Here is a 16574-nt window from a genome sequence, read left to right on the forward strand (position 1 = left end):
ACGATGGTAAAATCCAAAACGGTCGAATGAAAAATTTCCAATCCAATGGGTAAATTCCAAATGGTCCAAAATGATCCAAAAGGCAGAGTTCCTTGGAAAAAATCGCAAATGGAATGAATTCCAAATCATTAAAAGAAAAAGCACTGGAGAGAATATTTAAAACACGTCTGTCAAGGCTGGAGGAATCAAGTAAATTCATTTTATTTTTATATATATATATATATATATATATATATATATATATATATATTTTTTTTTTTCTTCTTCTATTATTACTATCTTTTTCTCTTGTATCTAAGCTCCACCTGCATGTCGAGCTTTTTATTATATCGATAAGTTTCGATTTAAAAAATCCTTATATACTTCTTTGATCCCCTTTGTGTGTATATGTATGTATATACATATATGTATATATATATATATGTATGGGCGAATGAACTCTTTTTCTGGATCAACGGCCAACTAGCACCGTGTATATTTGTGTGTGTGTGTGTGTGTGTGTGTGTATATATGTGTATTGGAGTAGAGAGGGCCCCCGTAAGCCGTGGTGAAGGCAGCCTTTCTAGGAGAAGCAAATCTCTGATTTAAAAAACCATAAAGCGGAAGACCAGTACCCGCATTAAGCTGGTCTGCAGTTTAATTTGTTGCTGGCTATCTTGCTCTTGCTTGTTGCTGGATCTCAACATTTTGAACCGAGAGAGAGACTTAGCTGTCGTACAAAGCTAAGACTCTGTAACATCATATTTGTATAGATACTTCCTCAGACATTTGGGCTCATGCATTTTAAATGTCTGAGGGAGTGGCACTCGTCTGACAAGACGTTGCAATCATCATCATCATATATATATATATATATATATATATATTTATATATTATAATTTTCCGAATTTTATTATGTTTATATAATTGAGAATTCAATAATCGTTCATGTACCAATAAATTTTAAGTCAGGATAAGGTGACTTAATTTGTAAGCTTCAAAATTACCAGTCTTTGTAATCCGAGTATTCATATATTATTTTAACAAAATAAAAACAAAGGCCGGATTGATAGCACAAGTAGTGCATTTTCATTGTTCGTTATAATTGTTTTACGACCATTGGACAATTTCAAACCTTATATCGTTTGAAAATATTGACAAGAATGGCTTCTCTTCAGACGTTGAGAAAAACACTTTTAATGAACAATATGGAATCCTTTTTCCTTTTAAGGAAACTATGTGATAAAAAATTTACCTACTTTGTTTCTTTCAGAGTTTTTTTTCTGTTAAGGATTTTTATATCCTTATCCTATATCTAATATGGTCCTATATCTACTTGTTGCTATCAATCCAATCTTTGTTGTGTTAATTTTGTTAGAACAATATGTACGAGCCCTTTCTAGTCTCGCACAGAAACATGCGTTCACATCTCAAGCCATTTTTCTTGTCATACACATACGCGCACACAAACATACGTGCGCACGTACACACACGTAGATATATTCACGTTCACATACATACACTCACGTTTTCGTGCATACACACACACACGCTAACGTACACACATGTACGCAACGTCACTTCCCCTTTGAAGGAAATCCACACATGCGCAAAAGACCACCGGAAACAACTATAAAAGCAAGAGACCAGAGCTGTTTCTTTCTTTTTTTTCGAACCAGCTCCCGAGCTGAGCGGTCGACGGACCATCCGCTCCCTTTCTGGGCATGCGTGCCCACGCGCATCATCTTCCCTGCCACTATGTGTGGGGGCAAGAGTCAACGGACAGTATGTACACCTTACACAGTTTCTATCTCCATGGCCGGGATTGACTTTCTCACTCTCTCTTTCTCTCTCTACAACAATAGACTTTCCTTCTCACCAGTTAACAGCGAGAGACGCACGCCAAACTAAACATGAAATAAATTCTAGTTCGTTTATTTCAATAAACACGTTCGTTCCTTTCTCAAAACAATTCATTTTACCTATTTTGTACGACTGGGGAGGGGGGGATATATATGATATATCCACCAGTCCGCTACAAATATATATACAGGGGGTCCACGAAGTCTCGCTACATTATGTAGCGAGACTTTGTGGACACCCTGTATATTATTCTACCTTATATAAAAGTCTGAATTTGTTCCAGTCTCCAATTTTTTTTTTTATGTAGTGAACCGTTCAGAAAAACCATAATACTCTTTCGGTTTCTGCATGATTTAAAATATGATATTTGTGGGCAACGCCAGATGGTTTGCTAGTATATATATATATATATATATATATATATGTGGGTGACTGTGTCTGCTTAGACGAGGAATGGTCTCTATCAAACTCCTGTCAACAGACTTGAAACTTGATATATATCGGATTTGAACCTATGGAACAATTTTGATTTGGTTTTGAGCTGCTAAAAATAGCTGCTATAAGGTCAAAATAAAAAATATGGAAATTAGCAGACGTAAGAATGTTTTGGTTTTAATTGATGGCACCCAATTTTTATTTTTGTTTGTTTTTACTTTCAAAATCATTACTATGTATTGGATGCAATATAATGATTATGTATGTGCTCTATCATAATATGAAATTTTCCTGAATAAAAATATGATATTAAAGCATATTTTACAACCGAGTAACACTGAGAAACCTGCTAATATATAAATATATATAAGTGACTTTGTGTGTGGAACGGTCTCTACCAAACTACTGTCAATTTCTGACCTACATACTTGAAACTTGATATATAGGGGATTTGGACCTGTGGAACAAATTCGATTAAGTTTTTAGCCGGACATTGGCAGGCATTAATCAACTTAATGTGGTCTTTTATGCATGCGCAAATAAACATTTAATACGTTAAACTTAAATCCAAGAAAAGTTGGTTAAAGTTCCATATCCACAAGTAAAAATCCAAAGGAATCACGTTACTGGAAGATATTTCGATGTCATCCAAAAGGCAGAATTCCGTGAAATAATTCACAAATAGGTACCAAAAAAAAAAAAAAAAAAAAAGTTCAAAATATTATTATTAAAAGAAAGATAATTTTGCGTAAAATGAAGAAATTTTAAGACACTTCTGGTGAGGCCGCCTTTTTAAATACGAATAATATATATATATATATACTAGTAGGCTGCCTGCTGTTGCCAGGTTGTAAAATACACGCAAATATTATATTTTAACTCATGCAGATTTTTTTATTATCGAGACATTTTTCTATAGATTATCATCCAATATATAGATTATCATCCAATATATAGATTATCATCCAATATATAGTAATGATTTCAAACTTATAAAAAACAAATATATGACTTGGGTACCATAGATTTAGCTTTTAGCCGGAAAAATAGTTGTTGATTGATAAATTGGAACTTGCCAAATATGTTTAATTGCATTAATTTATCAAGTTTTGGTATGCAATAATAATTTATAATCATATATATATATATATATATATATATATATATATATATATATATATATAAAGTGAACGTGTCTGTGTGTGTGTACATTTTGCAACGCAATAACTCTGTCAAGTTTCAGTCTACATACTCGAAATTTGATATACAGGGTACTGAGATTTGGGAAAATCTTTCTAATCCATTTTCGGCCAGAAATTTGGCTGTTAAAGTCAAAGTTCAACGATTTGACCTGATAACTCTACTAAACTCCTGACAATTTTTGGTCTAAACACTTGAAATTTTAGATATAGGTTCCTTGGACATGGATCTAACTTAAGTTGATTTGAGCCCAAAACAATAAATGTTAAAAAAAAATTGACCGCTTATTTTTTATTTATTTATTCTTTTGCTCAACATACACCTTCAAACAACCGGGCAACACCGGGCTGAAATGCTAGTGTGTGTATGTATGTATGTATATATATGACAGACTTATTGACTGAATAGTTTTCTAACGAATGATAAAAAATATAAAAATTAAAGAATTTTTTTTATATAGCTTAAAGGTTAAAAAAAAACCTTCCAAGACGATATATATATATATATATATATATATATATATATATAATTTAAAGGAGATTAGAACAATAGTCTAAAGAGCTGAGTGTATTTTAATGTAACAGTGAAATTACTAGTTCAATTAAAATACAGGAAATAGAAAGTGCTCGTTGTAATTTAGATATATAAATATATATTGTACATAACTTGATGTATACCACAATAAAAAGCATTGTTTTCCGAAACGATCGTACAGATAATTGATTTTGTTGTTGTTCCTTCTTATGAAATGGATTTTTAATTTAATTATAATTTGATTTTTAAATTTTAAATTATCAATCACATTACTTAATATATATATATATATATATATATATATATATATATATATCGTCTAGGAAGTCTTTTTAACCTTTAAGCTATATAAAAAAAAACTTCTTTAATTTTTATATTTTTTATCATTCGTTAGAAAACTATTTAGTCAGTAAGTATATATATATATATATATATATGTGTGTGTGTGTGTGGCACAATGAGTCACTATTTTTTCCTCTTTATTCCGTTTATTTCAGTTTGTTTCTATTCTTTTTTTTTAATTAATCTTTGGATCTGATTTCCTTAAACTACTTTTGAAACGATTGTTTAAGGGAGAATGGTGAAATAATATAAAGATTAATAAAATCTGCAACAACAATACAAATAACTAATTTAGAAAACAATGTTATTGGGAGATGGGAAAGCTGTAGAAATTTGATCTGTTTCTGAAATTCTGTTGTTGCCATTGAAGCACAGGGTGGGGCAGGCGCCAATTATGAATGAACAAAACACTGGCAAAAGTTATAGCCCGTTGACTTGGAATGAGTGCTTTATGCCAAATTAATAGTTGAATGTGGTTAAATTTGTGCTCATTTTACCATCTATATATTAATACGATAACGTGTGTGTTATTTTCTGTGTCATGCTTACATCCGGATTGTTTAATTGTTATGTACTTCCATTTCTTGTCACAAATAATTTTACCAAGAATTTTTCATAAGTTTTGGTTTCGATATCGATTATAGCTGATGACACTCCAACAATCTATTTTTTTTTATATAAATAATTTTATCAATAATTACAAGTTTTGGTTTCGATTATAGCTGAAGGAACTCAACTTTTTATATATATATATATATATATATATATATATATATATATATATATATTATTCATAAGTTTTTATTTCGGTTTCGATTCAAGCTAATGCACCCAAGTCATGGGGATGTATATTTTTTTTATTTTTGAAATCGCAACTTTATAATATATAAAAATCGATAGAACATTAACTCTATAATAATATATACGAAATCTGCAAGGATTAAAATATATTAAAGCATACTTTATGACCGGGCTTTGCCAGGCGTTCGTGCTAGCTTAGATAAATACTTTAACAAAAGAGCTACAATAATATCAGAGTGTCTCCATTTACACTGAACATCTACAGAATGCCAACATCAATATATTACATATGAATGAGTCCCCTGTGGAATTTCCACAGGTCCCGCTAGTTAAATACTAATTCCTATGAACCTCGAACAGATACCATAATACTTTATTTGCTGCACCTTATCATAACAAAGATCCATACAAAATTATAGCCTGTTGACTTTGAATGAGTGCTTTATCCAAAATGAATGTTAAATTTTTGTTCATTTTTGCATTAATCCCTAACTGTGCATTGATAATTTTTTAACAAGGGAGTCACCACTTATGAAGGCCCAAAGGTCACTCAAGGATAAGGGTTAATCAAGTGGAGGAAATTGTTGATAGTGGTTGTAGCTAGTCGAGTGTTTTTGTGAAAGTTTGGTAAGGAGGGATCATAGATTGGAGCTCAAACATGCACTTTCCATGTTAATAACGATCGAGCAGAGACAGGCCTGCAACGTCTTTTCTGTGGGAGACGACGTTGCAGGGAAGTAAAAAGGGTATCGTCTAGGTTTCAAAGTCTGTTTTTAATTTTATCAAGACGAGATACGGGGGGGGGGGTGCTGAGTTTTGGGTTAAAAGATGCAGAACAGTTTTTTTTTTTTTTTTTTTTTTTTTTTTTAAAATTACATTTTCACCCCAAACAAAGCACAGTGCCACTTTGATGTAGGGGGCTACTATCAGGAACATGAGTTGCAGGGATACTATGTAGGGAGTTGAGCAGCAAGATGTCTGTTTGCATTACACTTGAACTTCTACATATCAGTAGTCGGGGAAGCAGGAACCCGGAATAGAATTTCAAAGTCTAGCAGTTCTGGGAAAGAAACTACTAGAGTAGAAGGCTTTCTTACATCTGGGGATTTCTACTGTGTAGGGGTGGAATTTTGCTGCTTGTCAAATTGTAATATTTTTAGGGGGAAAAACCAAAGGAAACGTGGAAGTGATAAGAATAGACTTGACGTAAATAAAGACCAGAGATTAGTTTGGAAGTTAATTTCTTGAAGCCATTCAACACATGCCAGAATGTAAAATGTGCTGGTTTGGAAAGCATAATTTTAAAAATAAGATTTCTGTAAAGTGTTGTTTTTTGTTTTTTTTTTTTACAAAAACCTAAAATTTTTATACCTCCAAATTTTATATATTTTTTTTTTTTTTAAATCTCATTTTATATATATATACATATATTTTTTTTTTTTTTTTTTTTTTTTTTTACAAAAACCTAAAATTTTTATACCTTGAAATTTTATATATATATATATATATATATATATATTTAATAAAAATCTCAAATTTTATACTTTTTCCATCAAATTGAAGAACAACCTTTCTTTTATGAGATGAAATGATTTTTCAAAGTCTGGACAGAATAATCATTCTTACACACTGGTTCTCGCTAGATCATCGACGTTAAGCAATGCCAAGTCAGGCCATTAGCATTTGGGAATACCTAGCGCTGAATGTAGGAGGATATCGTCACCTCTCTGCTAGAACTGCAAAAGTCCAATCATTTGCTGGGGAGAGTTATTTGGTGCGTCCGTGCCGTGGAGATGTTTTTGGAACGATTGTTCTGTTCTGGCACAAGACCAGCTCCCCGGCTGTTAGACACGATGAAACAATAGGCACATCCCCTTTGCATCAAGGGGTTGATATGACGTCAGTTATAAGCGGCTGGCAGGTCAAGTCTTCTTTGCATCGAGGAGTTTTCTTGTTAGATTCTTGGCAATCAGTGGTTGAAAATGTTTCTTATAATTATTAAAGAGAAAGAGTTTTATCTTGGTAGTATTAAAGGTAACTAATATTAATATATTAGCAGAAGTACCTGGCGTTGCCCAGGGCAAAACTGTAACCTATTTCCATTATAACTTCTATCTCTCTACTTCTCTCTATCTGTCTGTCTGTCTCTCTCTCTCTCCTTCCTCTTCCCCTTTTTTCCTCTGCACAGCCCATTCCTCTCTAGCTGAACACACACAAACAACTTTCCTTTATATAATAAATTCTTTAGTAATTAGTTGTCATTTTGTTGCCAAATTTGTGTATTCCTTCATCTTCACCATGACGGTTGCTGTTGGGGTGCTACAGATGCCCTGTCAATCAGTCCTCTTCGTTTCCTGTCCTCCGCATGTTTGACTGCCTCACTCAGCTTCAATCCTGTCCATTCTGTGATGTTGTCTTCCCATCTCTTCTTCTGTCTTCCTCTCTTTCTTCCTCCTCTGTTCTCTTAAGCTCGGTCTTCACAAGCCCCTCTCCTCTTACGAGGCCAAACCATTTTAGTTTATACCTCCTGATTGTGGTGAGAAAATCTTCATAAGGACCAATCGTTTTGCCTAATTCTGTTTTTGACTTCCTCATTGGTTATGTGTAGGGCTATGACAACAGCATATTCTTTTCATTGTTTTGATTCTCGAGAATGTATTTGACACGCTTATAAGTCTATTCTTATCACTTCCACGTTTCCTTTGTTTTTTTTTCCCCTAAAAATATTACAATTTGACAAGCAGCAAAATTCCACCCCTACAATTAATCAAGCGATAACCACATCACTCTACATAAAAAACATAAGACATCGATGGATATATACCCGAGAATTAAAACATGGAAAAGAATATGCTGTTGTCACAGCCCTAGTTATGTGGTCTTTGTAAGAGATGCGAGTCTTCTTTTGTGCATCTCACTTCTGAGGCTTGAATCCTCTTCTCTAATTTCCAAGCATCTCCTTCCTATTCATTTCTATTCAACACGAATTGGAATAAATAAATTGTCACAAACTAAGAGTGACCTATGAAGTCCCTGCCAAATGACTCCAGTGTCGTCCTTATATTACTTTGAAATAACTGAAAAATCCGAGTTATTTCCTTTTACCTGATAACATTAAAAGATGTGTGTCCATCTTGATAACATTAAATGATATAAATGCTCATTCGACCCCCCAAATGAAGTTTTTTTTTTTTTTTTTTTTTTTTTTTTTTTTTTAAGCAATGCCAAGAGTGACCTATGAAGTCCCTACCAGTATCGTCCTTATATTAATTCGAAATAACTGAAAAATCCGAGTTATTTCCTTTTACCTGATAGCATTAAAAGATGTGTGTCCATCTTGATAACATTAAATGATATAAATGCTCATTTGACCCCCAAATGAATTAAAAAAAAAAATTTTTTTTTTTTAAGCAATGCCAATCAAGAAAATATAATTTTTTGGAGGAGGGCCAGTGAGAGAGGAGTACAAAGTCGTAGCACTCCTGACCATTAGTTTGAAATTTAGTATAAAAAATTTTGAATTTCACTATTATAATGTAGTTGCACCAAATTTTGTGGATGTTTGATTAGGAGTTTTTGACTTTCAGCTTGACATGCAAATACACATACACGCAACTGCGCTTTAGTTATGTGCGATTGTGATATTTTGATAAATTTAACATCTTGTTTCAAATTCTAATTTCAGATGGCAGTGAAATCTAACTCTGTACACGAATGGCTGCGGTTCATGCAACTCGGACGTTATGAAGGGACGTTACAAAAAAATGGATTTGACTCGTTGGAGAAGTGCATCTTTTTAGACGAGAAAAAACTTGATGAAATTGGCATCATCCTGCCAGGTCACAAGAAACGTATCTTGGCAAACCTTCCTGTCTCGGGAGAATATTGTTACGCGGAAAGCATTCCATTTAATCTGGACGATGATATCCCAAACTTTCCTGCTCCGGAACCACCAGTGGGTTCACCGCCACCCATGTTACCTCCGAAAATTTATCGTAAGAAACCAGAACAAAAGTTAGAGGACACGTCGCCGCCTCGTGTGGTAAAAGCAGTAACCATTCCAGAGAAACCCATTCCAAAACCGAGAGTGACTGTTATAAAGAAGAACACGTCGGAGGAATCTGATCGTCCAGTACCAAAGCCACGGTCAAGGTTACCGGCAAACATTGAAGAGGAATCTGCAAGCGGGATAGTCCAGGGGTCGCAGGCGACTGAAAACTCAAGATTAAAACAGGTTAATGCTGATGAGGAGGGAGCTGTGGATTCTGGATCAGAGTCTGTTTCTCATCGAAACCCGGACGATAGATCAACTGATGTTTCCCATAAGAGAAGCACATCGACTCTGCTTGATTTTGATCCATATTTTGTTAAATCTCCTGACAGGATCACGACTCCATCTTTGCCAGCAATAACAAAACCTGTTCAGATCGGCATGGTAACCAATTCCAAAGATAATGTGAAGACAGACTCCGATAAAGTCTTCACATTTGACATAAAAGCAAGCGTTCTGAAAACTCACACTTCCGAAGGTTCTAAAAGCCCGCCTAGCAGTTCAGTCACAGATCAAAAACCATCCACGTACGAATCTTTGTGGTCATTAAAAACTTTACCAACTCACGAAAGCGACAGAGAACCCTCTACGCAGCCTTCAAACACCCCTGCATCTTCTGTACCCAAATTAGATCCCCTTTACAGAAAGATTGAAAAGAAAGACCACACTCTATTTAACTGTGACCCGCCTTCGTACCCGCCACCCCCATTACCTGCTGAGAAAGCCCCGCCGATCCCTCCCCGGCCGATTGATAAAGGAAAGCATTCTGTTAAATCCTTGGATCCCTTTAATGGACAAGATCCGTTCAAGGATTTTGGGCCCGTGTGCGATATGTTTAATCAGGGATCTGTTCCTGGTGGTTTGGGTTTGGATGAAGTGGAGTTCGATCCGTTTTTCCAGCATGGATCGACGGTGCCATCTGTACCAAATGCAATGATCCAGCAAGGATTTTACCCAGAAACACTCAATTCGGTTCCACCTGCCCAACATGCACCATCAACTCGACTGCACGAACCTTTCACAAGTAATGGTAAGTGATTTTTTTTTTGTTTTGTGTATTCGATGCAGATTTACAGGTGATTTGCATTAAACTGAAAGAGGATCCAGGATTCCTGGATATTTTATTTCTTTTCTTCAGTTTTCTTTTGTTTCAGCTCCTATGAAAATGATGGAGATCTTTTTAAGATTTCATTTTTTTTTTTTCATGCCATACATCGACGCCTCCGTTCAGTCTCAAAAGACAAAGGATACTAGGGGCAGCTGCGTGTGTAATTGTGAAGCAAGGGTTGGAAAATCCCCAACCACACCTCTCCTGAATTGGCACTGTTTGAATCCGGTGGCATGGAGAAGTCCAGGACGACTGGAAACAATGCCGAGATAAGCAGAGAGCACATACAGCACCTGGGAATCCCAAATGGTCACCCATTTTGTACTGACCCAGTTCAATGTTGCTTAACTTTGGTGATTGTTGTATATAAGAGCTTGGTATATCATCATCTTTTCCTACTCAGCTCTGTTTAAGCCAGCATCATTAGGAACACTGACTTGTATTAAGGTTGCTTCTTTCTGGTTGTTTGGTTGTTTTTGTTTTATGGTATATCAACCCTTTTCAGGTTATTTAATGCCGAATCCAAAGATTTAAGAAAAAAATTTTAATAGAATATATTTGTTGTTTTCAAGTCAGTTTCTATTTAACCCATAGTTGGAACCCTAACAAGTACTACCACTCCGGGTCAGAGTGGACCTGGGAGCAATGGCAATTAAAGGGTGGCTTCACACTCCCCAAAGCCCACAAGCTGGGGCCTCACCACTGGATATAGTTTAAGGTCATATCCAGGACCATGCTTCTTTCTGGTAATCCTATATCACCATGTCAGGTTTAATAGCTGCGTTTTCAAGGTATATAATTGTAGGAATTGCATATTCATAGTTGATGGTGTATAACTTATTACCAACTGTTTATTCTGGTATGTTTCCCAAGACTGTATTGATGAATTGGACTGGAAGAGCGTTACTTTCTCAACCAAGATTCCTGGACTACCTTTTTTTTTTTTTTTTGTTCTAGTTGGGGATGAAACATCCTACCGGATGGCAGACATTCACCTGCTATCTCATACATTCCAACTAAGAAGTCATTTTAAAATTCTAACTAACGCTTTAAGCACAATCGTTTGAATCTCTTTTGCATTTGGTTCGCCAGGTAGTTTTTGAAATTCGTTTTTATGAGTCTGATTGCTCCTATAATTACTGGAATGATGAAAATCTTCCTAAGATTCCAATTTCTTTTCACATTTTACACAAGATCTTGTAATTTCGTTATCTTTATCCTCTCAACTCTGTTTAACCTTGTATCATCGGAGACACTAACTTCTACTAAAATTGCGTCTTTGTCTTTCTTGTTCCATGTCATATCCGGTTTAACAGTTCTGTTTTCTAGGTATGTAGATTGCGAATAATTGTTCAATGCGCACAGGTAAATTGTAGATTTCACACCTCCAAGAATTGGTTCTCAACCGATGCTTAGGAATGCATTGAAATATTTCGAAATGGTCAGAAAACTTCATGACAAGTCAGAATATTATTTCTTCAGTCCACATGAAATAATTGTCATACGAATTATTTACAAGATTCGTTGGAAAGTTTGCTTTGCTCAAAAAAAAAAAAGTTTTTTTTGAATGAATGACAAAAACCATGTTTTAAATATTTTCATCTCCAACCATCAATTGACTACGAATAATGGTTCAATACACATGATAAATTACAGATTTCACACCTCCAAGAATTGGTTATTAACTGATTCTTGGCAATCCATTGAATCATTTGCCAGCTTCATGACAAATTGGAACATTATTACTTCAGTTCACATGAAATCTTTTTTTTTTTTTTTTTTACAGTGATCACCACTTATCAAGGCCCGGAAGCCACTCAGGGATAAGGGTTATTGCAAGTACAGTACGTTAGTGTGGAGATTTGATGAAGTGTTTACTTAAGGGGCTATTCATTAGGAATTTGTTAACATTGGACTTGAAGACATCCAAGTTGTAGTCCAGTGGGAAGCAGGCAGACGGAACAGAGTTCCACAGGCGTGCAGTTCTAAGAAAGAAGCTTTGTTCATGGAATCCACGTTTTGATTTAGGCACAGATGTAGAGTGGGGGAAATTTTTCACAGTGGATTCAGCTAGACGGGTGTTTTTCGTGAAAGATTGGCGAGGGGGGGGGGACCAGAGATTGGAGTTCAGACGAGCACCTGCCATGGAAATAACGATAAAACAAGGATAGGCTCGTAACGTCTCTTCTGTGGGAGAGGGGTTGCAGGGTAGAGAAATACGAATCATTTACAAGATTCGTTGGAAAGGAAAGTTTGCTTTGCTCAAAAAAAAAAAAGGTTTTCTTTTTCTCTTTTTTTTTTTTTTAATGAATGACAAAAACCCTGTTTTGAATATTTTCATCTCCAACCATCAATTGACTACGAATAACGGTTCAATACACATGATAAATTACAGATTTTGCCCCTCCAAGAATTGGTTATTAACTGATTCTTGGCAATCCATTGAATCATTTGCCAGCTTCATGACAAATTGGAACATTATTACTTCTTCAGTTCACATGAAATCATAAACATCATTTGCAAGACTTGTTGGATGTATTTGGAGAACTCAGCAGAAATTTTCTTTCTAGGCTGCTGCGTCTGCACATTATTAAAAATTAAATTCATTTCAGTAATTTAATTTTTAAAAATTTATATTTAATCAAGAATTTGTTATTAACTGACACTTAGGAAACCTATTGAATCATTTACCAGCCGTGTGACAAATTGGAATATTGTGATTTCTTCAATCTGCATGATATCATTAACATAAAAATCATTTCCAAGAACTTGTTGGACATATTCTAAGAATGAAGCAGCCATTTTTTTTCTAGGCAATCTAATTCGAGTTTTATGTAAAAACTGAAACAAATCCTTGCTCCACATATAAATTATAAAGATAATTGTTCGTAAAGAAAGTCTGCATTGCTTAAAAAAAAGTTTTTGTATTGAATGACAAAATCCATGTTTTGAATATTTTCATCTCCAACCATCAATTGACTACGAATAACGGTTCAATACACATGATAAATTACAGATTTCATGCCTCCAAGAATTGGTTATTAACTGATTATTGGCAATCCATTGAATCATTTTCTAGCTTCATGACAAATTGGACAGTTCACATGAAATCATTGTCATAAACATTTACAAAATTTGTTGGACGCATTCGAAGAATCCTGTGAAAATTGTCTTTCTATGACGCTGTATCTACAAATTACCATAGTTAATTGTATCAGTAAGTTTACTCTCTCTTCCTCTTATTCAGCGAAGAGCTTGCTTTTTAAATTAGGTAAAACAGCTTGGCATCGATTATTCTATAAGTTACCATATGGTAAATTCTCTTTTACGGCTGCAAATGTTGGACAGTAACGAAGGCACCTGAAAATTATTTGGAAGCAGCAGAGATGTGGTTTTTAAGGAAAATTCTACGAATCTCATCGACAGAAAGGAAGACAAAGAAGTCATGCGTAAGGTAGAGTACAGCAGATTACTATTCAGTACTGTCCACGCCAGACAGTTAAAGTGCTTGACTGAGCTTCAATCTATGGTCCCCCCTCACCAAACTTTCATGATAAACACCCGTTTAGCAGAAAACACTATCAATAATTCCTCCCACTGCCTAAGCCTAAACGTAGATTCCATGAACAAAGTTTATTTCTTAGCAGTGCACGCCTGTGGAACTCTCTACCGTTTTCCTGCTTTCCAGCTGACTACAATATGGTTGTCTTCAAGTCCAACGTAAACAAGTTCTTGAGGAGTTGTTCCACTTAAGTTAACAAAATTACCGAATTTCCATTACTAACGATTACTATATTGTCCAATTGACTACTGTACACTCTTTAACCCTTATCCTCGAGTGCCCTCTGGGCCTTGATAAGTGGTGATGCCTATGTAAAGAGAAAAAAGTTTTTTTCAGTCATTTAATGTGGACAGACAGCTTGAAAAAAAAAAGCTTGATATTAGGAAAAATCGACGGAAAAAAGAGCTGAGAAAAACAGCAAACTTCACTGACGTTTTCAACAAGGTCATTGGAAATATGACTACAGGTCTCATCAGAAAGACCGAATGCAGAGCCACAATAACAAACTCGATACCTGAAGAAGAAGAATAATCTACCAGTAAGAGTTACTTCCCTTGCATTTATGATGTAACGAATTTCTAATCGTCTTTTTTTCTTTTTTTTTTTTTTTGCCAAACTCATTCAGACGGATTTTGTACAAAGATAACAAATCAACAATTTATAACACGTAGTTTGCATTTTTTTAATATCTATAAATATATCGTAGACCCTCTCCCCCCCCCCACACACACATATATATATATTTTAGATTTAAAATAACATTTTTTATTAAAGAGTCCTATATGCAAGATTAGGTTTGTATTACTGTATACATAGATTCGAAAAAATTTTCAAAAAACAAATATATAGCAAATAAATGTTATCAAAGGCAACAAAAGTTACTTTTCTACCTAACTGAATATGTTTTTAGTGTTTTTATTTAATGTAACATGTTTATTCAGCTCGAAAAACATAGTGTTTACCGATGTATTGGAAAGTTAAAAATTCCACCTGACTAAAAAAAGCTAGACAAAAAATGGCACCCGACTAAAAAAAAAACAAAAACAAGACAAAATACTGTTAGAAACTCGCTCAATATATGTTACCGTGACATAGGCTGACATATATTCGGTGGGTTTTTAACAGTATTTTGTCTAATTTTTTATTTTAACTCTTTTTCCCAAACTTACTGTGTCAAAGAGAGTCAGGTGTCATTTTTAATTTTCCAATACATCAGTAAACACTGTTTTTCGAGCTGAATAAACATGACACATTAAATAAAAACACAAAAAATATATCCAGTTAGGTAGAAAAGTAACTTATCTTGCCTTTGATAATATTTATTTGTTATATATTTGTTTTTTGACAACTTTATCGAATCTGTGTGTACAGTAATACAAACTATTTATTTTTAAACAAAATTGGATTGCTTTTTTTTAATTTATTTTTTTTTAAACCCCGTCCCCTCCCCGATATAGGGCTTATTGCCACTTGAATGTACGTGGCTACTATTTTGGATCATGTCTATCGGCATTGTGGGGAGTTGGGTAGTGTGATGCCTGTCCACATTTATGTTTAAATATTTCATTCGGATCAACAAACATCTTCAGAAGATTTGAAATATTAGCATTTCAAATAGTGATTTGTTCTGAAATTATCATATAGAATAAAATATAATGGTTATCATTTTATATCTCTCTATCCGTCTATTTATATTCTATGATATATAAAAGCGAAAATGTGTGTATGTATGTTCGCTTTTTGTGTATGTCCAAGAAAGGCTGTTTTTTAGAGAAGTGGTCGGTCGGCTCACAACTTCTTAAAACTTTTTATATCACATATAAATCATAATATCTATAAGTTAACAACGGAGGTCGTCTGTCTATTTAATTTGCTCAACTTTGGGAAGATAAATATTCAACAGTTTTTGCTCGCCGTGTGTGGATTAGGCTTTTTCGTATAATAAAAGCGACACTAATTCTGTGGTATTTTTCCAGTCTCGATCGCCGGAAATGTCCGAAAGCAATCAGCTTTGATCAATCTGGAAATTTTTTCCTTATATCAGACAATGGCTATTCAATTTGGACAATGGGAGCTCCCCCCCCCAAACATCTTGGGGAAAATAAAAATAAAACAAGCGTTCCCGCATTAAATAAAATACTTCCCCGCAGTCAAAGTTGACCTCATTAAGTCGTTAAAATGTGCACCTGCAAATTCTAAGTAATTAAATAAATTCAAACGTCTTTCCGTTAGTATGTTGTGGTGGCCCAGTGGTTAACGTCGCATGTTTTTTTTTTCACACTTTAATTTCCAACTATGCCTCAAGGGTTCGGGTTCGGGTTCGATCCTCATACTCGCCTACCAAAACTTTTTTTTTTTTTTAAATTTTAACCATAAGGAGTTTTGATTTACTCAAAACCACACATCTCCAAACACCCGGGCATGCCGGGTACCCCCCCCCCCCCCCCCGCTAGTATATATATAAAATTTTAGTCATTCAATGAATTTAAAAATTTATGACGTGAAATGTTTGAGTAAGGGAAGTTAACTTCCCTTACTCTAACGTTTCCAGAAGCAGGCAGTTCTAGGAAAAAAGCTTTGTTCATGGAATTTGCATTTAGATTTAGGCACAGATAGAGTAGAGGAAATGGTCGTTGTAGCTAGTCTACTTTTTTTTTTTTGTGAAAGTTTGGCAAGAGGGGGGTTGCTATAGATTGGA

At 34.6% G+C, this 16574-nt stretch overlaps 1 protein-coding gene across 2 annotated transcripts in view; it reads left to right on the top strand.

Moving 5' to 3' along the window:
• The window catches only part of LOC145266631 (arf-GAP with Rho-GAP domain, ANK repeat and PH domain-containing protein 2-like), a 277212-nt gene that overhangs the window by 50389 nt on the left and 210249 nt on the right, over window positions 1–16574 (top strand). For both annotated transcript variants that reach the window (XM_080122551.1, XM_080122552.1), the window contains exon 2: window positions 8841–10236. In XM_080122551.1, coding sequence (XP_079978677.1) covers window positions 8841–10236 — 1396 coding nt within the window. The remainder of the gene's footprint in view (window positions 1–8840; window positions 10237–16574) is intronic.

Source organism: Euprymna scolopes, chromosome 41 (assembly GCF_053919585.1).
Source record: "Euprymna scolopes isolate OS-2025 chromosome 41, ASM5391958v1, whole genome shotgun sequence".
NCBI classification, from domain to species: Eukaryota; Metazoa; Mollusca; class Cephalopoda; order Sepiida; family Sepiolidae; genus Euprymna; species Euprymna scolopes.